The 27,861-nt window shown below is 42.4% G+C and overlaps 3 protein-coding genes across 4 annotated transcripts; 2 read left to right on the forward strand and 1 right to left on the reverse strand.

Annotated features, from left to right (window-relative positions):
• Positions 1–181: 181 nt before the first annotated feature.
• Positions 182–16,251, reverse strand: RB195_002142 (uncharacterized protein; the record flags this gene model as incomplete). Its single annotated transcript, XM_064199249.1, has 14 exons — positions 182–185; positions 1,203–1,312; positions 1,365–2,807; positions 7,212–7,271; positions 7,488–7,601; positions 7,738–7,809; positions 7,872–8,015; positions 10,578–10,741; positions 10,806–10,959; positions 12,609–12,767; positions 12,834–12,953; positions 13,157–13,252; positions 16,012–16,119; positions 16,207–16,251. 14 exons carry the CDS (start codon positions 16,249–16,251, stop codon positions 182–184), a joined length of 2,793 nt encoding a protein of 930 aa, XP_064055130.1.
• Positions 16,252–24,020: 7,769 nt separating this feature from the next.
• On the forward strand, positions 24,021–24,626 carry RB195_002143 (uncharacterized protein; the record flags this gene model as incomplete). Its single annotated transcript, XM_064199250.1, has 1 exon — positions 24,021–24,626. The coding sequence occupies one exon, from the start codon at positions 24,021–24,023 to the stop codon at positions 24,624–24,626; it is 606 nt and encodes a 201-aa protein (XP_064055131.1).
• Positions 24,627–25,962: 1,336 nt separating this feature from the next.
• Positions 25,963–27,762, forward strand: RB195_002144 (uncharacterized protein; the record flags this gene model as incomplete). Of its 2 annotated transcripts, XM_064199252.1 has the most annotated exons (5): positions 25,963–26,032; positions 26,098–26,184; positions 26,310–26,347; positions 27,422–27,504; positions 27,627–27,762. In XM_064199252.1, the coding sequence occupies 5 exons, from the start codon at positions 25,963–25,965 to the stop codon at positions 27,760–27,762; spliced, it is 414 nt and encodes a 137-aa protein (XP_064055132.1). The 2 variants fall into 2 exon arrangements, with proteins under 2 accessions (XP_064055132.1, XP_064055133.1); XM_064199251.1 differs by lacking the exons at positions 26,310–26,347; positions 27,422–27,504; positions 27,627–27,762 and having other exon boundaries at positions 25,966–26,032; positions 26,098–26,270.
• Positions 27,763–27,861: the final 99 nt, after the last annotated feature.

Below are 27,861 nucleotides of genomic sequence, written 5' to 3' on the forward strand. Positions count from 1 at the left end.
AATTACGCAGGAAAAACTAACTTACTAAAACACTTCTTGAATAAAAACTATGAAATTTATACTCGACTAAATAAGAGTTTGTACAGAGATGTGGAATGTATAAATTCGATCAACATTACACATATTAATCTTCATCTAATGTTGATTATCCTGAGTAATATCGGGCCATTCATTCTCAGATCTACCTGTAACATATTTCACAATTATTGTTTTGTTTCCTTCAATGATTTACGTCGAGGGAGCTGCATCATATGTTCAATCTATAAGATGTTGTAACAAATGTATCCGAAAGTTACAACTAGTTATAAGTAGGTGTCAGCAGAAACAAGAAAAAACAGAGTTCACTAGAACTTAGCCTTAGTTTTCTTTTCTTTTTTTTCAAGGTTGCCCTTTCACTGTATACCGCTCATTCTCTTGCTACAGAAGGTGAGTCACGCGAGATCTTTTCATAAACCCATAATGCTACAGTAGAACAACGGTTACCAGTGGAAAACGGTTTGGGTGACGAAGTTAATCTAGAATGGGAAAGTACGTCAAGGTCGTCAAAGCCCCTATACGAACGGGTGGGCCTATATCAAACTCACCACGGCGATAGAACAAGCTTAGTTCCTACAGAGAACGTTAGAACGCTCCTCTATGTATACCTTCCGTTCCCCACAGTATCCCATTCATTGTCTTCACGTGAATTGGCTGGTAGGAAGACATCACTGTGCATGAGCAGAGCCAACCCATAATCCGCAATCTACAATCCCATCTCTAGCTTTTTCCGCGGATTCCCTCACCACGTCAGATTCGAGGTATGCTGCCTTCAAATTCAGAGCGTCAGCGCAAATTTCATAGGAAGTGTTTCAGAGTAACACTGATTAGGAAAGCATCTATAGTAAACCAACCTACTAAAAATGGAGTTGTTATTTTTGTTCATAGCATTATCTAAGACCGCCCAAAATTATGATTTTAGGTGAAGAAAGACAGAGTTAAAAACTAAATAGCGCTCGTCACACCTGATGTGGCTTTTCTGAGCACTTTGTTAATATGTTTTGCACTTGTAGGAATAGTATTAAGTTAACACTATTTAAAGGACAAATGTATGTCCTCTTTTTTATAGTTGGCTGTAACTGGTAGCAAGTTGAATATGACTACAGATTTTGCATATGACTTATAAATTTGAATAATTCAACTTTCTCCTCGGTTTTTTTGTTCACCTTAATCCACTTGACCAAGGTGGTCCTATGGGCGGCGGTGTCACCGGAGAAAGTGGTGTTCTGGCAAGAGGAATTTCAGATGAGACTACGCCTTCAGGGATTCCTGGGACCTGTAACCACTCGTAGATTTGACTCATCCGTGCCATTGTGACTTTCATCTACCTTTGTAGAAATTAATGCAGTCGATATTTTGTTTGTCAGGTTAGGAGTTGGTGGTGATTTTTGTTGAAAAACCTGTGGGGTGACAAGCTTCGTGGGAGTCCTCAGTGTTCGTGGTGCAAGAATGGGTGAAATTTTTGGTACTTGTGGTTGGAATGCTTGCACCGTGACAGGTTTTGTCGCGGTTCCTTGCGCAGGAACTGCTGAAGATCTAGGAATTTGTGCTTGGAATGTTGGTGCATGTGTAGTAATAGGACTTGTAGGGGCTCTTTGAGCGGAAATTGGCACAACTCCTGGCTGTGCTGCATCGGTTGTTGTTTGAACAGGAACGGGCAAAGTATCTGGCATTTGTGGTTGAAACGCTAGTACAGCAGGAGATCCCATTGGAATTGCTCCTGGAATTTGTGCTTGGAATATTGGTACATGTGCAGTGATAGGCCTTGTAGGGGTTCTTCGAGCGGAAACTGGCGAAAAACCGGGAAATTGTGGTTGAGAAGGTTGGTTAGTGTGAGCTTTCGCAGGGATTCCTGGAGTTCCCTGCCCAGAAATAGGTGATGCACTCGGTAATTGGGCTTGTAATGTGTTCGGTGTGAGAGGTGTTGTAGGAAGGCTTGATGTCTGCAGAACTTGCTGCTGCATCGTTTGGGCATTGACGAGTCTTGTAGGGGCTCCTTGTGCTGTAATTGGTGAAGCCTTCGGTATTTGTGGCTGGAGTGTTTGTTTAATGAAGGATTTTAAAGGAATTCCTTGCGCTGGAATTGTTGATCTGTTCCTTGAAATCTGTGCATGGAACTGTTGTGTGCCGACAAATCCTGTAGAGGTTTCCTGAGCAGGATTAGGTGAAGCATGAGGCTGTTGTTGGAATATCTGAGCAGTGACGACTTTCTTTAGTGTTTGCTGATGTGGAATCTGCAGGGGTTCTAGGGACTGCGGTTGGAATGCTGCTTGTGCTGTGGTAAGTTTCGTGAATTGAAGTTTACTTGCCGGGATATTTGATGCCGAGAAATCTGCAGCTGCTTCGGGCGACAAAAGTTGCGGCGTTCGTATTTTTTGAGGATCCTGCTGCAATAATGCTCCTATGTTCTCATATTCTGCTTGAACAGCATTCTGGAAAAGTGTGTTCGAAGCGACAGCTTTGTTTATTTGTTCTAAGTTCTCGTAGTCTGCCTGGACGACTTTTGAAGAAGCAGCCTTACTCAGTTGTACTGTAGCCCCGCTTGGGTTTGCTCTTTTTACTTCTTGACTTGGAATTGGAATGGGTGCCGCTTCTTTAACATCACGAGTAAGTTTCAGATACTGATGTTTGTGTGTTATTGCACTTCTCCTTGCTTCAGGAACGTTTCGTTCTAGCGACTGGTATTTATCGTGTGAAGCAGCATCTTCTTGTGGTCCTTTGTAATCTACATCCTCCAGAACGGGAGCAGCAAAGTTCTGCTGAACTGTGATCTGAAAATTAAGCTTTGTGTAGTTTTTGCATAACCAAATTTGCGCTAGGTGGTTGTTGTAATTGGACGTTTTAGTATTTTCCATCTTCTTATAAGTATTATGTTTTTTTTTTCTGATAGCTAGGAAACGGACTAGCTTATTCACCCAATCTCCCTGAAAGGTTCTCTCATCTTTTAAAAAGTCTCTACGGTTGAGATATTTAGGCGGTCCCAACCTACGCCCCACTTGCTCTGGATACATAATCATGGCCAGGGTCAAGTGTATGATGTGATTTTCCCATCGGGGTCGAAAGGGGAGGGGTTGCAAGGGAAGGAGATCGTAAGAGAGTGTGCGATGGGTAGTAGCGAATGAAAGATAACATGATAGCTAGAACAAAATGTTACGTACTAGATAATTACGTACATCATAAAATATTACGGTGAGTGATATTAAATTATTGCATAAATTGCAAAACACTATATTTAGTTTTATTCGTAGGACGGATGGAAGAAGTAACATTTTCTTTTGAAAATGTGAATCATACTGGCAATGTAACAATGAGACCATCCAGGTTCGACCACCTCACTTTCTATTTCTTGAAAATCTTTTTTATCAGTTTAAAAGTGAATTTAATGAGCAAAAAACTCATATTCTGTGCATATTGGAAGTTGGGGAATAACTTCGTGAAAAAAAAGAACCATGAAATATTTGAGAAAGTATTTTACAGAAGAAGGATTGCGCTACGAAAGAAACATATCGCTGTTTTTCTTCTTGGAATTTGGATGGGAAAAATTGCAAAGCGCTGGGAATTATTCAATATAGCATCTAATAGAGAAGATCGTCGACTTTACAATATCTGAAGGTAATCTGCTTCGCATTAAGGTACTCTGAATTAGTGTATTTTTGATCAGGATCACACACTTTTCGACGAGTTAGCAAAAGCCAGCATTCCAGAAAAACGGGAAAACTTTTCAAAAAAATGACCCATGTATTCGAATACTAGGGCTAAAGAAACCGTTATATGCAAAATTTCTCCTTACCGGAGCGTCTGGTTTTCTGGAACATCAGAGGGGAAAAGTAAAAAAAAAGAGTCGAGAAATTTTAAGTTTTGTCCCATCTAAGTTCCAAAAAAAAAAAAAGACTTAGAAGGTCTCAAAACCAGCGATGCGATTGTTTTGTTGGGCAAACCTTCCGCTATAAAAGGCTATACAAAGCATTTCTCAAGGTCTTCGTATCACGAAGTTATCTCCAATCTTCCAGTCCTAACAACGTGCACATAATCTGAGATTTTCTGGTGATTAAATTCCATTAATTCCACTTTTCAACTGCTGAATACTATGTATAATTAAATTTAATTCTAATTCTAATTCTCTAATTCCAGCTATGCACCTGACTCTTCTCATTTCTCGTCGTATTACGTCTTTTAATCAGTATTTAAAGATATTCCATAGATTTCACAGTAAAAATCGAATGGAATAAAAATAAAAATCTCAAAATTTTTAAAATAAGAATAAAATAATTCCAAAAGCATTTCAACAACTTTGCTTCTTTAGCTGCTTGGTATTCTGTCAGCTACCGATTTTCTCATTTGCCAGGGAAAGGGGGAGGGGATTCGTGAAGGTCATGTGTGTATGTGTGTCTGACTCTGCTTTCCTACCGCTAATCATACGCTGCATCACCGGCTAGGATATAACTCACTATCTGTTGAATTGTTCTGGAGAATCAGACACATTCACTGCAATTTTGTAACGTTAGGTGATCTCAATTTAGTAATCGTACCAGAAGCAAGAGAAATCCTCACGTGAAGTATGAGATAAGGATGTATCTAATAGCTTCAAATTACGTGCATAAAAATTTTCGTTAAGACGGAACATTCTAGCTCTCAAAATTAACTCAAAAGTAATGAGAATTATCGTTATCCTGTAACTCCCAAGCTTTTTTGTAGCCTAATTTATTTCTGGACTTTCTTTCTGTGTGGCCAGAGGGGGCTTTGCGTTCCACCTTCATGACTCCTCCGCGTGTTTATTTCCTTCTTCGTTCGACTCAAGTTGGTAGCATGCCGTTCTCAGAAAGTGGAGACATGCAAACGGCTGCTTAAATAGTAGCAAGATGTTTATAGTTGTTTATGTGATCTTACGTGGAACGTTATCTTTACCAGTAGGATGATGTTTTTCACGTCATTTCATGCCAAAACATCATTCTTTGACCAGTCTGAATGTCCGGCTAAAGCCGGACTTCAGACTTTTGGTGGTTTTAGCTTCGCTCCCCTTCACTGATCAATGAAAGTTAATGGTAGTGGTGTTTTATATAAAATTATATTTGTGTTTTTTTTAACAACGCTTTCCTTCTCTTCTTTATATTATAAATTAAGGCGAAAGGTTACGAAGTTCTCCTTCCAAACGCGTCAATTCTACATTTGGAGAATATTCGATCATCAGCTACAAACACTCCTTCGATGCCAGAATAATATAGATACAATTTGAAAGCATTACTCGAAGTATGGGTGTTCCTCCTGTTTCCCCCCAATAGTTATCACAGAATGATGTTTTAACATAAAATAACGTGAAAGACATCATCCTACTGATAAAGATAACGTTCCACGTCAAATCACATAAACATTTTGCTACAATTTAAGCAGCCAGTTTCTGAGAACGGTACGCTACAAATTTGAGGCGAACAAAGAAGGAAATAGGCACGCGGAGGAGTCATAAAGGCGAAGAGCAAAGCGCCCAGTGGCCACGGCTATGAAACGGCTGCAACTATTTATCTTTTGCGTCATGAACACTAAGTTATTGCGCATCAATGATAGGGTCCACCGACGCCGGCGCACCAATCTGACGCCGGCACACCAATCCGACGCCGGTGGACCCGTCGCACCCATTTCCACAGGTATCTGGCGCCGGTGGATCCGTCGCACCCGCTTCTATAGGTATCTGGCGCCGGCGCGCCAACCCGACGCCGCGGGAGCCGTCGTAACCCATTCTATAGGTATCTTGCGTCGGAGGACCAATCTGACGCTGGTGGACCCGTCGCACCCATTTCCACAGGTATCTGGCGCCGGTGGACCCGTCGCACCCCATTTTATAGCTTTCTAGCGTCGAGGCACCAACTCGACGCCGGTGGACCCCCCTTTTTGAATTTCGTGACTGACACACACACACACACACACACACACACACACACACACACACACACACACACACACACACACACACACACACACACACACACACACACACACACGCACACGCACACGCACACACACACACACACACACGCACACACACGCACACACACACATATACACACACACGTGACAGAATAAGCCCGTTATTATATACATGATCATGATAACTGTTTGTGGAAAACACGACGAAAAACCATGCTTCGAGTGATGCTTTCAAATTGTGGCTGTATTATATTAGTATCAAAGGACTGTTTCTAGTTGAAAATTAAATGTTCTCCAAATGTAGAACTGACGCGTTTAGAAAGAAGATTGTGAAAGTTTTTGTTTTTAGCTATAATATAAAAAAGGAAGAAGGATTGTTGGAGATACACAAGTCTAATTTCACAAACAACGGCACTAATATTAATTTTCGTTGATCAGAGAAGGGAAGTGAAGCTAACACCACAGAAAGTCTGGAGTCAGGCTTTAACCGGGTGTTCAGACTAGTACAACCATATTTCTACTCCTCTGTTCCATTCCTTCAACAGGTTGATCAGGCTCTTCCTTTGATATTGGAAGTACGTATGCAAATGGCTGCTTAAATAATAGCCCACAGTTTACATGATCTGACGTAGAACGTTATCCTTATCAGTACGATATCAGTACGATATTCACGTCATTTCATTGCTTACACATAATTTTGTGCTAATTGTTGAAAAGAAAGGAGGAAACTCATACTTTGAATAATAATACCAATTAATGGATGTTTCGAAGAAATATAGGTGTAAAATCAAGTTCGAATGTTCTCCAAATGAGCACAACTGACGCGTTTGTCTATGCTTAATTTTCTGAGAAAAAAAAGAGAAGAAAGCGTTGCTGAAAAAAAAACAATGCTAATTTTACAGAAAATGTCACTACTACTAATTTTTTGATCGTTGAGGGCGAGCGAAACGGACACCACAAAACGATGGAAGTCCGGCTTTTGCGGGACGTTTCATTTCTTCCTTTCTTTCCCGATTTGAAACGTCAAAAGTAGTGGACTTCTCCCAATCTCAGGTTCAAGTCAACTACGCTCTAATCAGTGGCCGAAATCATTGCGCTCACACTCACAAAAGAGGTCGAGCGGCTGCTGAAAATGGTACATAAGCTTTTGAAGAAGCCGACCATGACATCTCTTTTTCGCTCTTATTTCTCTCCTTCAGGATACTTACAGGGCATTACATACAACAAAAAAGTGTAGATCTTCATTCCCAACTCACCACTCCGAGTGTACTTATTTGCAGTTTAATCCCCGTATACTTCGACAACCACAGCATAACCTGAAACACTTGAGTGTGGCACTGCAAAACTGAAAGCGACGCCCCCTGCAGCAGAGACAAGAGAATCACTATAATCACTGCAATGCAAGGTTCCCAACAAACAAAAGAATACGAGATTGGAGACTCCATTTCTTCATGTGAGCTGATAGGAAGTAAAAGAAAAGAACACAAATAATCCACCGTTGACAGTTCGGGAAATGCTACTAGAAAACCTACTCTTTCCATGGATGGTCGCTCTTCGGGATTAACATTCCACAATTTGTGCCTTACATACTCGGCTAATCTCTTTGGCGTTCTGGATGGGAATTCGTTCAATTTTCCTTCCAATATCTGGAACGGTGAATTGTTTCCGGTAAAAATCAATTGAAAGCCATGATACGAAATTGCTGCAGGGATATTTTGATTCTCGCTAATTTTTCAGGAACTTCTTTGTTTTTGGAAGACAGAAGGTGTATCCTTCTCTCACCAGAGATTTGGCTTCCTGATTGGAACTTCCGTGGTAGGACTCGTTTTGAGAGAATATCTCATATATAAGTATCTATAAATAACTTCTTACACCTATATGATGAAATTTTGATATGCTAATAAGGATTAGCTTACACCATATGAGTAGATATCTGATTTCTGTGTGAATCGAAATTCTTTTACTGCTTCTGGTGCCATGCAGTGCACTGACAATTTCTTTAGAGACTTCATTGTATAGGTCGATGTCTTCCGCGCAAGACCAAACCCACTTATTTTTACCTATATGTTACATATACTAGTGTATTAATACTTCTCCGCTATTAATGAGAAATCAGATCGAGTTTTTATTTGCTTTTACATTTGACTGTGAACCCATCCATTCAGAAACCGTACTTTTCTCTCCACTATTACAGTCGTGTAATACGATGTTGCACCTAGCGACCTAGGAGTCTGCGGGAGCGTCTGAGGCGCTACTTCGAATGAGAAGAGCTTCTGCAGTGTGCCAAGCGAAGCATGACCGAGGGAAATGAGCTTGCTCGAATTTATCCTATTAATATTTTCATTTGTCCCGATCGTGTGCAAGAGTCACCCAGTGGCCTCTCCTTTCGAGTCGGACGTGAAGAGCATCAAATTTTTCTTTAAAGGACTTTGTGAAGAACTCTGACCTTCAGGTCGGCGGTCTTCTTGTAATGCGTTTAATATCGCATTGAATCCAGTCGCTCACGACGCTGGTACGGTTGTTGTTGAAACGCATCACGTGTCCGGTCCACCTTATATTTCTCTCCTTGGAAAATGCGGCTGCGTCTCTGATCTTTGATCGGTGACATAGCAGTGAACTGCAAATCCCTTCTTTGACTTGCTTAAAGGGAGATACTCCTAGCGCATCATGGTGACAGAGAAGCAAGCACGAAGACGTGTGCTTTTGGTCTTCTTCATCACATCCTCGACGCTATCATAAGTTTCCCAAGCCCCTCGTGTCGTCTTGCTCAGGTTGTTTTTCATGTTTCTTTCTCGACCCAATATAAATGTAGCTAGTGCATTCGGATCTGGTCGTTTCGTTGAAGGTAAAAGGGGGATCCGAGACTCATCCATTCTTAATAATAAATAATAAATATTATTAGTAATAAATATTCTTAATAATAAATATCGTCTTTTGCAGATTCAGCTCAAGACCGATGCATCTACATGTTTCATTTTAATGGGCCAGTATTCGTTCCGCTTGGGTGATGCAGATGTTATAAGAACGATATCATCAACAAAGCGCAAATGGTGTAGACCTTCAACCTTTACTCCCATGTCGTCCCATTCCAGCTCTACCGTTGCGTTCTCAGGGTGGCTGTGAATATTTTAGGTGATTGTATCTCTCTGTCGAACCCCTCTCTTCACGTTTATGATGATCTTCTTCTAGAATGGTGAAATTCTGGTCGTCATGCTACTGTAAAACTCTCGAGGTACTTTCAGGTACTAGGAAACCGTGGACAATCAAGGAGACGCCTTGATTGTCCACGGTTTCTATGACGGCTTCCGTCTCAACAGAGTCGAAGATCTTCTTCAAGTCGATGAAGGCCAAACATAGCGGCATCTTGTACTCTTGCAATACCTCGATGAGTTTCTACAGAGAGTGAAAGTGGTCAATGATGGTGATTCTTTCCGAAACCCTGTTTGCTCGCATGGGTCTCCTTCATGTAAAACTTTGTCATTTCTGTTAAGGAGTTCATTATTGTGAGGAGCCTATAAATGATGGATTGTAAGCAGATTGGGCGATAGCAGATAGATAGTTATCGATATTATGGGGATCCCACATAATATTCTTATACAAAAATACGGTCTTGCTGATCTTCTTCTATTCAGGAACCTTGCATTTCCACAAGTGACTGAGTGCAGCATGATTTCTTACCGACATGATATCATGTCACACCTTGGACGAGAGAAGCTCTGGAATGATACGTTCGTCTTCTCTGAAACAGTGAAGAGGCTAATGGCAATTAATGTCGCAGAGATTAGAGTAGAAGTTGTAGATGATCTTCTCCATTCCCCTTCTCAATGCGATGGTTCGGATTTACTACGTTCAATGTTACGCACTCTCCTACGTTTTGCGATTGGCGAAGTCTCCTGGGGGCACATCGAATACCCTTTCCCCACCTCTGCACCTTCAGGTAGCACTGCTGCTCTTCTCTAATTAAGGTATTCATCATGGCCTTTCTGCAGAGCCTTACGGGCTCGAACGTGAGCTCCTGGTTGCCTTGGTCTGCTCGGCGCTGGGGTTGAACCACATCTTCGATTTTGTTAGCCGTCCGATTCGGGTCGTCAGTTGTTCAAAGGAGTCGATGTTCTTTGCCATCTGTTACACATGTTGACGAGGACACTGACTCCACCAACTCCTCTATCGCATGTTCCTAAGAACAGTTCTCCAATTTCATAAATGGTGTTCATTGGGTGTGTCGTCTCGTCTCAGTCAGTTCGACGACATCGTACTTAATCTTCCCTCCATGCATCTTCAGACCTCCAACGGCTGTTTCCGATGCAACCGCAGGTGCGTTGTAAGCGCAAGTAGTCATTCTAGTATCTTTTCGTTCCGGTAGCCGGGACGGCTCCTGCAACCTCGTCTCTTCTGCGCTACTGTACCAGGCTTTGCTCCGAAGTCCGAATTCTTATTACTGTGTCGTGCGTATAATTTTGAAACTGATTAGTACTTATCTCCGAACTATCGCCATACGCGTTAGAGAGGGGAGTGTCAAGCTGAGAAAACGAATGCGTATGCATTGCCGTCACTCCGGTGGCTTCCAAATTTCCTGGACTATTTTTCAGTAGACAGATAAATTTCTTTCTTTTTGTGCTTACCAGCTGCTTGTCGTAGAAACAATTTCTTGCGCATAAGTCGCGATGAATAATTCCATTCGAGTGGATATAGTCCAGCCCCCATCCAACGCTCATCACCATTTGTAACAGTTCATCTGGTTTAAAAAAGTCTTTATCTTTCTTCAAGTACTCGTTCAATGGGCCTTCTGAAACGTTGGTAACTGATTAATATTTTTTTGTGTTTTATAATATTTGCTTCTTACAGCCTACCCGAGACATATTCCAATAAAAAGCAGCAAGGATATGATACCAGACATACGCCATAGAATTCGACAACACAGGGATGATGAAGTTTTCGTAGCATACGACATTGTCGCATCAACTCATGTGTTGTCTGCTTTGCATACGGTGATCTTCCACGTATCTCAAACATTCAAGTTAATTTTTTCGTCATTCATTCGTTTCAGATCTTGCGCATTTTTACGAAATTATTCAGGGTCTAAATCAAATTGAATTTAGGAAATTAAAGATGAAATTAGTGCTTTATTCGGAATATTTAGCTTTTCTTAAATAGTTCGAATATAATTATTTAAATATAGCCGATGTGGTCGCATACATGGTTTCGGCTCTGAATATAACCTGTGAACGGTTTATTTTGATCTACCTCCTTCATTCAGATCAAAAGGAACGAGGAAAAGTAAGTTGGAGACAGCCTATCAGCTGATGCAGCTGTAAAAACAAGTACCGCAGTCAAGTCTGCTGTAATCCACAGGGGATGAATCCATGTGCGCACGACCTTCTTTCTCAAAAAAAGAACAGCTTCGAGGTTGATCAAGATTAATAAATGTTCAAGTGAATCAACAATGTCAATCAATGCTAAGAAATAGATCAGAGTGCGTGAAAATCCGATATCCAACCAATTAACAGAAAATTGATTCACCACGGATCAAAGACACATGATTCACTTGCATCCAAATATTTCGGAACACAAGAACTACAGTGCTACCGGTGTATCAAGCAATAGACTTACACACTCGGCTTGGTCTTGTCGTTTCGAGTCCTTAGAAAGAAAAAAAAAACTAGGTTGAGGTGAAACAAATATTGGTTCTTCAGGTCTACTGCAGAAAGACTTGAGCTTTGATCTACGTAAAAAATACAAAATACAAGTTTTGCTTCCACGTTCAATTACTCTTTCTGTAGAACAGCTAAACAGTTATAGTTCTCTTCCTGTGACGTTGTTAAAGATGAATACAGTAAAATATTTAAGATAATCTTGTATCAAAATCAATATCAACGAAGAACTGACACATCAGAGCTTGAGTGCAGATGTCGAACTCGTAATGGTAAAAGGATAAAGGATAGAGTGCATGGCGTTGTCCCTTTGAGATGCGTCCACGCGTTCGACATCAATTCAGAATCAGTTGGGGTCCATGAATGCGTGTGCAGCCTTACAATGTGGGGGCTGACCGATATGCCAGGTCAGTATTTTTATCCTCACAGACAAGTCTGCCACCAATTTATCAACTTTGGAAGGATGAAAGGCTAGGTTAACATTAGGACGGTTTCGAACCACCGATCGATCCTGTAGAACCTCTTACCCGCCCTCCGCTCGTAACTCTCACCGCTTTGATTTTGTTTACACAGTGCTAAAGAGAAAGAGAAAGAGATGCTCTCAACACCCGTTTGTCTCGATTGCGGTGGTTAGTCGTTTGAGGATCACAAAAGTAAGTTAATCCTCATGTTTAAGGTCCCACTGACAGATTCTAAGGCCCCTAAGAGGTCCTCTTCACTTTGGATTAAATTGGTCATCCAGGCGGTGTTAGAAATTGACTCACACGAAGAATCCTGAATTTCGGGATGATCTCGTCAGAGGACGATCTATTCAGGAGGACTGTTTTAGTTTCTATAGGAAAGAAGCTAAGCGTGGAAACTTTGTTTTTGTTTTCGACTTGGGATACTGTGATTCTTTTTGGATTTATCATTGTTTTATGTAAATAAATAAATAAATAAATAAATAAATAAACGTTCAGAACTTCTTCGCTGTTGTTTTTAAGCAGTGGAGAACGAGTATACCATGGTTATAGCAGCATCTTTAGACGATCCATCTCGCTTGAATGAACCCTTTCGTACTTGAATGCAACCAGATTTAGCTATATACCCTTTGAGTTGTATATCTTCGGCTTGGAACTCCCATGTTGCAAGACCAACAGCTCTACGAATCCTCAATTCTAACTGGAACACAATGGATTTGTATAAAGTTCTTTGAACTATAGAAACATTAGCTAAACAATTGCTCACATCTCGAACAGAAATTGGATGCTTTGTAAAGTAATTAATTAAATCGTTCACTTTATTAAATAACTTGATACTATCCACGTAATATTTGTCTTGTACACTTTGTATGATTAAATTAACTATCTGAAATGGAACCTACTTGGTCTTCTCTGAACCAAAAAAATTGTTCAAACTTATGACTAAAGTGAATGCTGCTCCACTGGAACACGACGGAGTACGATAGGGGATGTCTGGTAGAAAAGTGCGTTCTACTGCGGATGGGTACCCGTTATTTGAATAAGCATAAACGTGGGTGGCTGTGGTTACCACTACTTCGATAAACTTACAGCCTCCTCTTCTACAGGACTCCTGTGTGTGTATCGCCCTTCTGGATCATGTAATGCGGATAGAACCATTTCCAATCTTGTCCCTCTCGAGTCCGCCTACATTTAACGGATTTATGAGCCAAAAATAATAAGTACTTTCTTTTAATGTATGTATTTAGCTGTGATGTATTCTGTCGACAGTAAATTGTATAAGTTGATGGCGTAAAATGGTGCGTTTACCTGTACACAAGATCTTTTTTTGCACAGGCAAGCAAGTATAGAACGGCACGGATGGGTTAGAGCACGAAGATGGATACGCGCCGTAATATACACGCAGTACACATATTTCAGAAACACCTGTAGACAACGAATTGCAGCGAGAGGATTGCGGAAGCTCACCGAAATCAGATCCTGTATCAAATATGTTTGCCTATGGGAGGATAAATGCAAGGGAAATGAAACCATCGACTTCTTTTTCCAATCGTGCTATCCAATATTATTTGGTAATTGTGCTGACGCAAACTCGGTACAATGGTGCTTTCGCTGCGGGAGTTATCGTTTGCTGGACTAACATTCCCAGTGCTAGAACGAGTGGGTTTGTATCTCCGCTGGGTGATGAATTCACCTGCAGATAAATTTTTATTGGATACCAGTGCATTCAATCCAGGTCAAGCAGAGAGCGTTTGACTAGATAGACAAATTATATTAATTATTAGTATTATTATCAATTATTAATTGGATACTAACAAAGCGCGGCTGCATATACAAGTCTAATTGCTACCTGCTCGTGGTGGCACTACATTTACTAAACACAATAAGGCATTCGAGTGTACGCATTAGAAACATACCAACCATATAACCTGCACAGGCGCAAAGTTCCCTCACAATGCAAAAAGGTACGCTCCAGCACATCGCCAAAACCCATAAACTGAAAGGTGAACTGCGAAAAAGGAGCATGGAATCTTTGGCAACAACTACTTGCTTCGTCACGCTCACCTGCCGACCACTATCGAGTGAACTCCAAAAACCACCCTGTCTAGGATTCTGCGATATATTTGCGTGCAGTTTGCTGCACTGCAGGAAACACGCATCAAAGATCACCCGGTCGTCAATAGCGGAGACTACTCTATCTTCGGCGGCGCTGCTTATGAAAAGAAGATAGGTGACTGGCGCTAGCTATGAGAAACGACTACAACAATGCAGTGGAAGAATTTGGCTCAACGTTGTGTAAATGCAATTATTTGGAAAGATTTGTCGCCGTATCACCCTACGTGGCAAGAGTCAACCTTTTTGAGGCCTATGGGACAGCGCAAGCGCAAGAAGAGAACTCTTAAACTTCAGCTCGACTACTTTCTGAATAGAAACATTCTTCAGCCGGATATTCGAAAATCTAGAGCTGTTTGAAACGTCGCTTTCGACACTGACTACCGTCCAGTTCTTCTCAGCTTCAGAATACGGTTCCACGGAAGAAATCGAAAAGTTCCTCACTGATAGAAGGTTGACACCGCGAAACAAGGAGTGCAGAAAGAAGTTCCCCTAACGATATAAGTTCATCTTGGACTATAGACCAGGAAGAAGCTTCGCGGTGCGGATTCTTTCATAAAGCATTAGAAACGCTCTAGGCCGTTCTAGGCCGAGGAAGAAGTTTGCTTCCGTATCTGCAAAGACAAAGTCCACATGTAATTCTGAGGCAAGCCTACCATTTTAGAGGGATCACTTCAAGACCTTGCTGAACCAGCAAACGCCATCAGTTCCTGAACTCGAGTGCGTTCGTAAACCACGTTCGTGCGTTTTTGCGGTTAGCGAGGAAGCACCGACAGATTCGGATGTTCTGATCTGTATTCAAAAGATGAAGACTGATGAAGAGGATGGAAATAGCGCTGAAATGCTAAAATTTTTTATCTGAGATTTGTGAGCTAGCAAAGAACATCCGTTCAAATGGATGATCTTTGCTAGTTATGTATTGACGGAAAGAAACCTGACTCATGGAGACGCGCCATCACAATCTCGCTCCGCAAGCAGTTATACGTCATAGATTCTGGGAGCTATGGAAACATTTCTTTGCTGCGTGTTAAATAGGTCATAATAGGATGAATGGGTGCAAAGTTTTGCAAAGTGCAAAGTTTCTATCACTTATCCGCAATTCACCTCATCGTGATGTACGATTCGAAAACTCGGCCAGGACCGTCTCTGGTGATTGTGAGGCTTGATAGCACAAAAAAAATCTACTTAGACGGCTACTTGACGAAAGTGGCTACAAAAATCGTTTTCGTTTCTTCGGTCACATTACAGAGAAACCAGTAGATCGTCTCGCTCTGAGAAGTTTGCCGGGTTCAGTTGGAAGCTGCCACGTGGCCGAAAAAAGTTTGTGATTCCAAACAGAAGGTGGTGAAAGCGGACCTGAGGACACTCGGTGTGGATATGCAGTTCAGGCGCGACGTAATGTTTCGCGAGATATGGAATAGCAACGAATGGATTGATTCTGGGCAGATTCTCTCAGAAAATCGAGAAAGTTAAGCAGAGCTATGTTCTAAGACGACGCACCTCGATGAAAATGCGGGCAGTCGCGTCAGAATATAAAATCAGCCTGTCGATTAAATTAAGTCAAGTGAAATCACCAACACAGCCTGCTTCAGCACTTCACCATCACTTGGAATGAGGTTGAACATAGTCAATTTCACTTTTGACAGGTTTTGAGTCGTTCGGTTGTTGCGATTATCACCTAATAGCAACTTCCATGAGTAGTGCAATCGCTATCATCAGCATTGAGTATAGCAGTTATCTAGCCAGCATGTGATCTCTCAATCTTTCATCAGAAGTAGGATGCTTTTCTGTATGAGCTAACATAGGAGATGCAAAGATTACCAGCAGAATACCTCGCTGATTCTGACAAGGAAGTCGCCGTCCTGTTGTAGTAGATATGGCAATTCTTCTCTGGGTAGCCAACCATGATAATAGCATTGTGACACAAGTTCTGGATCAAGCTGAAATTGAATACTAGAATCTGCTATAGTGGCAAATGTGAGGAATGATATAGTCAATCTATATGATCTAAGTAAATCATGACTGACGTTGCCAGAAGGGGGAACATCATCGACGCCACCGTCACTGGACATTCAGTGTCATAAAAATGGGCTGAAAGGGTAGCAGATCGGTTTTTATAGTAATGGTGTTGTCCTAATACGTTTATTTATTACTAGATAAAAACAGCAGGTAGTCGCTTGTATTCTGAGGCTAGAAGCCACGACTCGAATCATGACATAGGGGTCCTTTTCAAAAACCGGGCGAGCCACATCAAAACAGTGTATGTTGTCACTGTTCAAAAAAAAAATAATTTTCATTAGGAGAATGAGCACACTGATTGTCGTTGCACCGTCATCGATATGATGGTCCATAGTTATAAACGAACCAGTCTGAATGTTCGGTTAAAGCCGGACTTCAGACTTTCGGTGGTTTTAGCTTCGCTCCCCTTGACTGATCAATGAAAGTTAATAGTAGTGGTGTTTTCTGTAAAATTAGATTTGCGTTTTTTTAACAACGCTTTCCTTCTCTTCTTTATATTATAAATTAAGAGGAAAGATCACGGAGTTTTCCTTCTAAACGCATCAATTCTACGTTTGGAGAATATTCGACCATCAGCTACAAACACTCCTTCGATGCCAGAATAATATAGATGCAATTTGAAAGCTTTACTCGAAGTATGGGTATACCTCCTGATTTCTCCCAGTAGTTTTCACAGAATGATATTTTAACAGAAAATGACGTGAAAGACATCATCCTACTGATAAAGATAACGTTCCACTTCAGATCACATAAACATCTTGTTACGATTTAAGCATTCGTTTGCATGCGTGTTTCTACTTTCTGAGAATGGCATGCTACAAACTTGAACGCGAACAAAGAAGGAAATAGGCACGCGGAGGAGTCATAAAGGCGAAGAGCAAAGCGCCCAGTGGTCAAGGCTGTGAAACGGCTCCAACCATTTATATTTTGCGTCATGCACACTAAGTTATTGCGCACCAATGAGGTATCTGGCGCCGGTGGTCCCGTAGCATCCCCTTCTATAGGTATCTGATGCCGGTGGATCCGTCACACCCCTTTTCATGGATATCTGGCGCCGGCGCACCAATCTGCCGCCGGTGGACCCGTAGCATCCCTTTCTATAGGTATCTGGCGCTGGTGCACCAATTTGCCGCCGGTGGTACCGTCGCATCCCCTTCTATAGGTATCTGACGCCGGTGGACCCGTCGCACCCCCCTCCTATAGGTATCTGGCGGCGGTGGATCCGTCACACCCCTTTTCATGGATATCTGGCGCCGGCGCACCAATCTGCCGCCGGTGGACCCGTAGCATCCCCTTCTATAGGTATCTGACGCGCCAATCCGACACCGTGGGACTCGTCGCACCCCCTTCCATAGGTATCTGGCGCTGGTGGACCCGTCGCACCCCTTTTCATGGATATCTGGCGCCGGCGCACCAATTTGCCGCCGGTGGTCCCGTAGCATCCCCTTCTATAGGTATCTGACGCCGGTGGACCCGTCGCACCCCTTTTTATGGATATCTGGCGCCGGCGCACCAATTTGCCGCCGGTGGTCCCGTAGCGTCCCCTTCTATAGGTATCTGGCGCTGGTGCACCAGTCTGACGCCGGTGGACCCGTCGCACCCTCTTCCAAGGGTATCTGGCGCCGGCGCGCAGTGCGACGTCGGTGGACGCGTCGCATCCCCTTCTATAGGTATCTGACGCCGGTGGACCCGTCGCAAGCCATTTTATAGCTATCTGACCATAGCGCACCAATCCGACGCCGAGTGGCCCCGTTGCACCCCCCTTTTCGAATTTCGTGACACACACACACACACACACACACACACACACACACACACACACACACACACACACACACACACACACACACACACACACACACACACACACACACACACACACACACACACACACACACACACACACACACACACACACACGGACCAAGCTCGTTATTATATATCACGATAGAATTAAATTGGTTAAATAATCTACTATATAATAACGGGCTTATTCTGTCACGTGTGTCTGTGTGTCTGTGTGTGTGTCAGTCACGAAATTCAAAATGAGGGGTGCGACGGGTCCACCGGCGTCGAGTTAATGCCTCGAAGCTAGGAAGCTATAAAATGAGGTGTGAAGGGGTCCACCGGCACCAAATACCTATAGAAAGGGGTACGACGGGTCCAAGACGTCGGATACCTATAGAAGGGGATGCGACGGGTCTATCGGCGCCAGATAGCGTTAGAAGGCGGTGCGACGGGTCCACGGCGTCGGATACCTATAGAAGGGGGTGCGACGGGTCCCACGACGTCGGATACCTATAGAAGGGGGTGCGACGGGTCCCACGACGTCGGATACCTATAGAAGGGGGTGCGACGGGTCCATCGGCGCCAGATACCTATAGAAGGGGGTGCGACGGGTCCCACGACGTCGGATACCTATAGAAGGGGGTGCGACGGGTCCCATGACGTCGGATACCTATAGAAGGGGGTGCGACGGGTCCATCGGCGCCAGATAGCCTAAAAAGGGGGCGCGACGGGTCCATCGGCGCCAGATAGCCTTATAAGGGGGTGCGACGGGTCCAAGACGTCGGATACCTATAGAAGGGGGTGCGACGGGTCCATCGGCGCCAGATAGCCTTAGAAGGGGGTGCGACGGGTCCCACGACGTCGGATACCTATAGAAGGGGGTGCGACGGGTCCATCGGCGCCAGATAGCCTTAGAAGGGGGTGCGACGGGTCCATCGGCGTCGGATACCTATAGAAGGGAGTGCGACGGGTCCCACGACGTCGGATACCTATAGGAGGTGCGACGGGTCCACAGCGTCGGATTGCTATAGAAGGGGGTGCGACGGGTCCACCGGCACCAAATACCTATAGAAGGGGGTACGACGGGTCCAATGGCGTAGAGTTGGTGCACCGATGATAGATACCTTTAGAAGGGGGTGTGACGGGTCCAATGGCGTCGAGTTGGTGTGCCGGCGTCGTAAAGCTAGGGACGTTGTAAAAGTTTTATAGTTGTAACCACTTTCGGCGTTGCGCTCCACCTACTCGGCTCCGCTGTTCCTCAGAAACTGGATATACACGTTCAAACAGCTGCTTAAATAGTAGCACGCTGTTTATGTGATCTGACGTGGAACGCTATCTTTATCAGTACGATGATGTTGTCCACGTCATTTCATGTTAAACATTATTCTGCCGTAACTGTTAGGGAGAAACAACAGGAAAACCCATTCTTCGAATACCACTTTCAAATCGTGTCTACACTGTGTAGGGAACGAAAACGAATGAGTGTTTTGAGCTAAAAGTAACCTTTAGGGTCAGAGTAATTTCAGTAGAAGTGCTGTTCAGCAGTAAGAAGAGTTGTGCAAGCGAGGGGAGCACATTGAAAACCCAAAAGCTGTAAAATTGGGTGCGACGGACAGCGTGGAACTGTTGTACAGTATTATTTTGCAGTAATTTTTTTTTTGCGTGTCGCAGAAGTTAAATGGCACGTTGCAGCCGTTTGATACCCGTGGCTACTGCGCGCGTTGTTCATCACCTCTATGACTCCTCCGTGCGTTTGTTTCCTTGCACGTTTGCCTCAGCTTGGTATTGTGCTCCTCAGAAAGTGGAAACACGAATGAAACCGGCTGCTTAAATAGTAGCCAACAGCTTACATAATTTGACAAAGAACGTTACCTTTATCAGTGATGGTGTGACATGTGTCATGATCTTCACATTATTTTATGTTAAACATCATTCCTTGATAGCTGTTGAGGAAAATAGGGAGAACACCCATTCTTCGCGTAATGCTTTAAAATTGTGTATATATTATATTCGAACCGAAGTAGTGTTTGAAGCTAAAGTTTGAATATTCTCAAAATGTAGAACTGACGCGTTTAGAAAAAACTATGAAATTTTTTGTCTTTATATACATTAAAAAAGAAAGAAGAAAATAACAAAACAACATGAAAACAGAACTCTTATTATTTACAGAAAATATCACTACCACTAATTTTTGAATTTCAATTTAAAAGTATATTTTGGTTAGTTGATGAAAGTGAGCGAAGCGAACACCACACAAAGTCTGAGAGTCCGGCGTAAGCCGGACGATCAGACTTGTTTTAATAATATATCCATAAATGCATCTCAAGTATTCTAAAATTTAGTATAGTGTAGCGGTTTGAGGTTCCGCTTCCTGCACGATCGATCGGAGGTTCGAATCCTCTCTAGCGCTCATCAAGCCTTTCTTCCCTCCGGGGTTGATAAATTGGTACCAGACTTGTCTGGGAGGATAAAAACACTGACTTGACACATCGGCTAGCCGCGCTAGTCATTGTATAGACCAGTCATACATTCGTAAACCTCAAACGATTCTGAACTGAAGTGGACGTGGGGGCCCATTTCAAGCGGAATGATTAACGCCGGACACATCCCCCTTTATTCTAAAATTCTGAAGAAATAGGAACTTTCTTGAAAAAAAAACAGAAAACAAAACTCCCATCAACCCGAAAGTTGCTGTGGAAAGTTTTATTTTGCACGATTAAATATTTTGGATTGATATAATAATGCTATATAATAACGGGCTTAGTCTGTCACGTGTGTATGTAGAATGGGATGCGACGGGTCGCATCGCATTGGTGTGCCGGCGCAAAGAAGCCACAAAATGGGGTGCCACAGCATCGGATTGATGTGTCTATGCCGCAAAGCCATAAAATGAAATGTGACGGGTCTCACGGCGGCGAGTTGGTGTGCCTGCGTCGTAAAACGGTCAAATGGGGTGACACGGGTCCAACGACGTGGACCGTTGTGCGGTGACGATTATATAGGAAAAACGGGACGCCCACTGTGTATTAGGGTCAAGAAGCATCTAGATGGACTCGCAAAATCAAAAATCTTCACCCCACTTGGAGCACACCGTAGAATATGTCATCCAGACTCCGAAATAGAGGTAGAAGTTCGTATATTATCCTACGAGTCTGAAATCACAGCACGCAGAACACTAGAGGTCTTTTGGATAACCGCCAAAAGTCCAAAAATGAACAAGAAGGATGAGTGCATTGCGATCACAAACGAGTTATCCCCATATCAAGACCTATGCGGGTTTTGATCTACGGGGCGGGCCGTGAGGTCCCTATATAAAACTCTTGTGACTCGTAGTTGAGGTACGTGATGGTCTGCTGTGTTAACAAGACTAGCCAATGAGGTAAGTATTAGCCTATGTGTTGCTGTTGAGTTTGCTTACCGTTTGAGTGCTTTCTGTAGGGTGATGAGGCGCTTGAGGGGATAAGTCACTAATGGCTTTGAGTTTTCCAGTCTCTGACGAAGGCGATAACGCCGAAGCGTTAGCCGTTGTTAAATAAAGACGATCAATACCAATCTCGGCTACAGCTCAAAGAAATCTATTAAAACTACGTTTCAACGACGTGGAATTGGTATTCCTTGGTACAGCAGTATCGCGCAATAACCTCGTGTGGATGTCGCGAAAGGTAAATGGGACTTTGCAACCGTTTCATTTTCATGACCACCGCACATGTTGGGCTGCACCTCTATGACTCGCGTATCTATTTCCTTGCAGGTCTGCCTCAGATTGGTAATATCCCTTCCTTAGAAAGTGGAAACACAAATGAAATTAGCTGTTTAAATAGTGGCGAGCAGTTTATATGATCTGTCGTGGAACGTTAATGTTTATCAACAATGGGATGAAGTTCAGACCATGTCATTTCATATTCGCTCATCATTCTGTGCTAAATGTTGGGGTAAACAGGACGAAAACCCATACTTCGAGTGATGAGTGAGTGTTTCTAGTTGAAAATTGAATGTTCTCCAAATGTAGAACTAACGCGTATAGAAGGAAAACTATGGAATCTTAATCTTAAATTTATAAAAAAATATGAAGAAAGCATTGTTAGGAAAACAGAATTTTAATTTTACATAAAACGCCACTGTTATTAATTTTTGTTGATCAGTGAAGGCGAGAGAAGCGAACACCACAAAAAAAAGTCTCGAAATTAGGACATCTATTGTTAAAACGTCACTTACTTCACACTGCTGAGAAACGCCTAAATCCATGAAATGGCCATTAGACAAATTTGCAGTGGCATCGCTATGCAATATTTTATCCGTAGCAAAGCTGAACACTTTTTGAACGTTCAACATGGTTGTGTTCGAGAGATCGCCGTCTTCTATCGCATCTGTACGAAGATTGGTGTTCCTTAGAGTTTGATTCATTTAGAACAGTCATCAGACGGAAAAATCAGGTAGAGGAAAATCACAGGGATGTAGAAGGAACGATTATGTAGAGGTCTTGGTATTTTACGTTATTTAGGATTTTAGGTTCTTTCAGTAAATCTTACTAGACAGATGATAGGTAGAGCAATAAGTTAACTAAGTGGTGACCACAAAAGCATCAACGATGGAAGAAAAGAGCTAATTTTTAGAAAAAATCTATTCTTAACCAAGAGAATCAACTATTTATCCGATCAATGAACGAAGGTCATTGATGATATTAGTGTTGATTGAAGTACCTTTGTCGTTTGTTGGTTATAAATGTGAAGAATGAACAGTTATTCGGCCAAAGTTTCGGCGTTGTCGCCTTCGTCAGAGTTTGCAAAGTCAAAACAGTAGTAAGCTATTTTCTTAAATGCCTCATCCAGAACAAGTCATCATCAGAGATATCCCGGAACCAAGAACAAAAAGATCCCAAATAGTATAGTTTACCTAAGTAGTGGCGATGGTGTGATGTTACCAGACTGTTGGTGTGATGGGATTGTACCGCTTTACTAATTAGGATATGACTCGCATATGGCCACGTAGATGCAGCTCTGCAGAAGGGAGCATTTTCATGATATTGTCTGCCATTAGCTTCCAGAAGGGTCGCTGCATACGAGTCTTTTGTCCCATTTCGATGTTCTTGGGAATGAGGACAACGTAGTTTTATCTGATTTCCTTGAGCTGTAGCCAAGATTGGTATCGATCTTTATTAAACAGCGGCTAACGTTTCGGCGATATCGCCTTCGTCAGAGCCTGGAAAACTCAAAGCCATTAGTGACCTATCCCCTCAAGCGCCTCATCACCCTACAGAAAGCACCCAAACGGTAAGCAAACTCAAACAGCAACACATAGACTAGTACTTACCTCATTAGCTAGACTTGTTAACTCAGCAGACCATCACGTACCACAACTACGAGTCACAAGGGTTTTTATATAGGGACCTCACGGCCCGCCCCGTAGATCAAAACCCGCATAAGTCTTGATACGGGGATAACTCGTTTGTGATCGCAATGCACTCATCCTTCTTGTTCATTTTTGGACTTTTGGCGGTTATCCAAAAGGCCTCTAGCGTTCTGCGTGCTGTGATTTCGGACTCGTAGGATAATATACGAACTTCTACCTCTACTTCGGAGTTTGGATGACATATTCTACGGTGTGCTCCAAGTGGGGTGAAGGTTTTGGATTTTGCGAGTCCATCTAGATGCTCCTTGACCCTAATACACAAAGGGCGTCCCGTTTCCCCTATATAATCGTCACCGCACAACCTGCACGTGATACGATACACCACTCCCGATATCATGCAATCACCCTCTCTGCCATAAGGGCAAACCACGCAGCTGGGAGTTGTGCAGAGTCGATCATACACACGGTTACGTACTAGCTTCCCCTTGAGGTTTGCTGGAGGTACCCTAAAATCCCATAGATAAGAGCGGTCCATAGATAAGAGCGGTTTGTGCTAGAAAATGAAAATTGACGTTTGTATAGGTTTTTGTTGGCGTTGTGTGCTCATGATTATCGCAATAATAGCCTACAACTCTACCTTTATTCTTACTGTTTTCTATATTCTTTCTATCCTGTATCACCTGCTATGAAACGTCGTAAATCGTATACAGCAGCTTTCAAGCTAGACGCCGTCAATTATCGTGATTTGCATGGAACCTTGGCAGCGGCTAGTCATTTTGAAGTCACTGAAGCAATGACAAGAAAGTGGGTTGTTGATCGACAAAATCTTCAAGAGATGCCAGCAACGAAGAGAGCCCGACGATACAAAAAACCAAGCGTTGAAGAAGTTGAAGAAGCCATCTACAACTGGGTTGTCAAAAAACGAGAAGAAAATAGAGCTGTCACGGTGAAAGAAATAAGGACCAAAGCAAAGGAATTAGCAGAAGAGCATGGTCACCAAAATTTTAAAGCATCTGCGCATTGGTGCATCCTGTTTATGGCGCGAAAAAAGCTCTCTGTACGAAGAAGAACAAGTGTCGGTCAACCATTACCGTCTGACCATCTACAAAAATGCTCGAATTTTCGAAAGTTCGTTGCAACTGAAGCCTTAAACGTATCCCCTTTCAATTTGGGAAATATTGATGAAGTACCAGTTCCCTTTGATATCATCTATGAACGGACAGTTGATGTGAAGTTAAAATTGATTCTACCGGCCATGAGAAATCTAATTTTACTGTTGTATTGGGAGTGACTGCTGCTGGAGAGAAACTTAAACCAATGCTAATTTTTAAGAAGAAGTTAATGCCAAAAGGACAATTTCCCCCAGATGTCATTGTGAAAACAAATGAAAAAGGTTGGATGAATCAGGAATCGATGAAAGAATGGATCGTTGAAGTATGGAACAAAAGAGAAAACGAAGAAGCTACGAAGAAGCTGCATTTTTAGTTAGTGAAAGTTTCCAATCCATTTCATCTGATGTTATTCAACATAGCTTTGAAAAAGCATTGCGTGATTTGGAAAATCTCAAAAACGATTTTGCCATGATGAATATAAACGATGATGACGAAGTAGAAATTGGAAAAGTTTAGTGTTATGTTTAGGTATGTTGGAGTCCTTGTTGTTTAATATACAAATAAAATTTTAAAAATATTTTTTCAAAATCATTTTTTACCGGTAAATTAAACCGCTCTTATCTATGGAATTTTACTGATCGAATGGGCTCTTCAAGTTCTAGCCAGAGATCAAATTCCGGCACTTCTAGAGAGATTCCGGCAGAAAATCGCTATTTTTCTATATGAATTGTTTATTAAGTGGGCGGGGTTTAGAGTTAAGGGGCGGAGCTTCTTCTAAACTTCTTCTCCGATTTTTATTTATCCATCCATCAAGTTAGAGAGGTGACTGCATTCAATTTCAATTTCATTCCAATTCATTTTTCACCGGTAAATTAAACTGCTCTTATCTATGGGATTTTAGGGCACATTGCATTGTTTTGGCCAAGATTAGGTAGACCACAACGGAGACCATGCAGTCGCGTTTCTTGCCGAATGGGCATATTACACAGTTTTTGGAGTTAGGCGGGAACGATCATGCATTTCATTTCATTTCGATACATTAGCAGTGTACCCACGTACCGTTACGCTAAGTTAACCGCATTAATTTTTATTCTCTACCTAACTTGTCTTCTTTTATAGATAAATCATAAAGTGTCTGGCGTTAACTAATCCGTTTGAGATGAGCCCCTACGTTCTCTTCAGTTCAGAATCGTTTGAGATTTACGAACGTGTAACTGGCCCATACAATGACTTGCGGCGGCTAGCCGACGTGTCAAGTCAGTGTTTTATCCTCCCAGACAGGTCTGGTACCAATTTATCCACTGAGGGATAAAGCCCTTGGTGAGCAGTCAGGCGGATTCGAACCTCCGATCGATCGTGCAGGCGGCGGAACCTCCAACCGCTACACCACACCCACCTATTCGTATAGATATGTCTTCTACACTTTCTGTAATTTTGTGGCTTTATGTTCTTTCATAAAAAACAGAAATTATGTGGATGAATCAGTTCACCCTGCCATCTTCTAGAGCTTTCAGGATGATGTCTACTTTTCAACTTGCGTTATGTTCTATGTTTTCCATGGCAAGGACGCACGATGTAAAAGATCGTAAGTGCTTCTCAATGTCATTCAAAGCCCCTTGAAAAATGATTGATGATGATTGATGATTGTAGAATCTGAATCTGATCTGGTGTATCAAAAGCTGTATTTGACCCTATTCGATCAGTACAATTCAATGCTGCCATCGGTGTTCGCAAAACGTGAGTGTGTCAAAGGAAAGAGCAAGATTTGTACTACTAGAAACGTTAATCTAACATTTTTTTGTTTTCTCTCTTCCCTTCCTTAAAGGCATCACCCCACGAATCTGAGGTGGCACAGATTTCAGGTGAATTATTCGTATACGGGATAGCAGATTATGGAGAGGTGGGTGATTCCGTCAATTTCTTCCTAATTGCCGTAAAAAAAACGGTCCAGAAGATACGGCGCGTGCAGAAGACTGGCGCGCTCCAATCAAACTCCTTGTAGAAGATAGTGCGCCGGAACGCTCGAAGCCATATCTTCCTGGCCGTTTTCTACGGCAATTAGGAATCACTTTTCTCTCAATAATCTACGATCCCGTATATGAATACTCCACCTGAAATCAGCACCACCTCAGACTCGTGGTATGCTGCCTTTAACAAACGATCACTGTATTTTTTTGTCATATCTGCGCCTCTCTACTTTCCATCTATTTTATTTAGCAACACAAATATTATTCATAAAGTATTGTCAAGGAAGTATTCACTCACGTACTGATGACTGTCTTTAGAGTTTGAGGGATATATCTTCACTTTCGTGGTTTTCCTTTGATTTGTTAGTTTTTACTCATTTATCCTAATAAAATCGTTGCTTAAAAAGTCTGAAATTGATTCAGGGTGGACGTTTCGCAAGAAAAAGTAAAATTGGTCTAAATAATTTTCGAGAAAAAAAAGGCATTATTCTTTTGGTCTCGAAATTTTTGTTTACTTTTATATCCTATTCTACTAAGGTACCTCAAAACTGACAGTGATTTAGGAATGTCAAGATTTTGTCTACTCAAGACCTAACTACAACTTTCTTCTTACGAAGTTGTTTGGTTCCATGTTTTCAAATATACTACCTCTTGTCATTATTACTATTGTTTTATAAAAAAATGTTGGAATTACTTATGCATTTGCAAAAGTGTTCTATTGATTGATTATTGATTGTATTCTATTGATTGTATTCGTCAGAAATTGGGAACTTACAAGCTATATACCCTGCACTGTATGACGCAAGATTCCGATATATTGCGAAAAGCACATCACCAAAGCCCACAACCTGGAAGGTCATCTGCCTGGAGCGAGCATGGAATCATTGGCAACAACTATCCGTTTGGTCACGTTGAACTGCAGTGAGGGATTGAATTTTGACCTCCAAGCCTAAAGTTAAAGTTAGTCGCGTCTAAAGTTCTGGGATATCGTTGTATGCCGTTTGCAGCACTGCTGTGGACACGCATCAGTGGCCAGCTCGTCATCAGGAGATTACACCATCTACTGTGGCGATGCTGATAAAAAAAGAAGGTAGGAGGCTGCACGATAGCCGTGAGAAACTACTACAACAACGTGTTGGAGTGATTTGGCTCAACGTCGTTGAGATGCGCCTTTGTACGACTGCTGAAGAGTGTTTTCTTTGATGAATTCAGCGCGTTGATGTCTGGGATACCCACCCAGCGAGTGGACATTGGCGGAATAGACGAGAACGCGAAGACGGGACTCGAACAACAATCCGATGTATTAGGAAAATTGTATTATCCAGCGGAGCGCGCGTCGGACGCGTAGCCGTCTGGTCGACCTATAGATAGATGGGCATCGTCATCCCTTTCAGAAGAAAAGAATCAGAAAAAATTTGAGCGAAGACAAGACAAGCGAAGGATGAGA

This window comes from Necator americanus, chromosome IV (assembly GCF_031761385.1).
Source record: "Necator americanus strain Aroian chromosome IV, whole genome shotgun sequence".
Taxonomy (NCBI): Eukaryota; Metazoa; Nematoda; class Chromadorea; order Rhabditida; family Ancylostomatidae; genus Necator; species Necator americanus.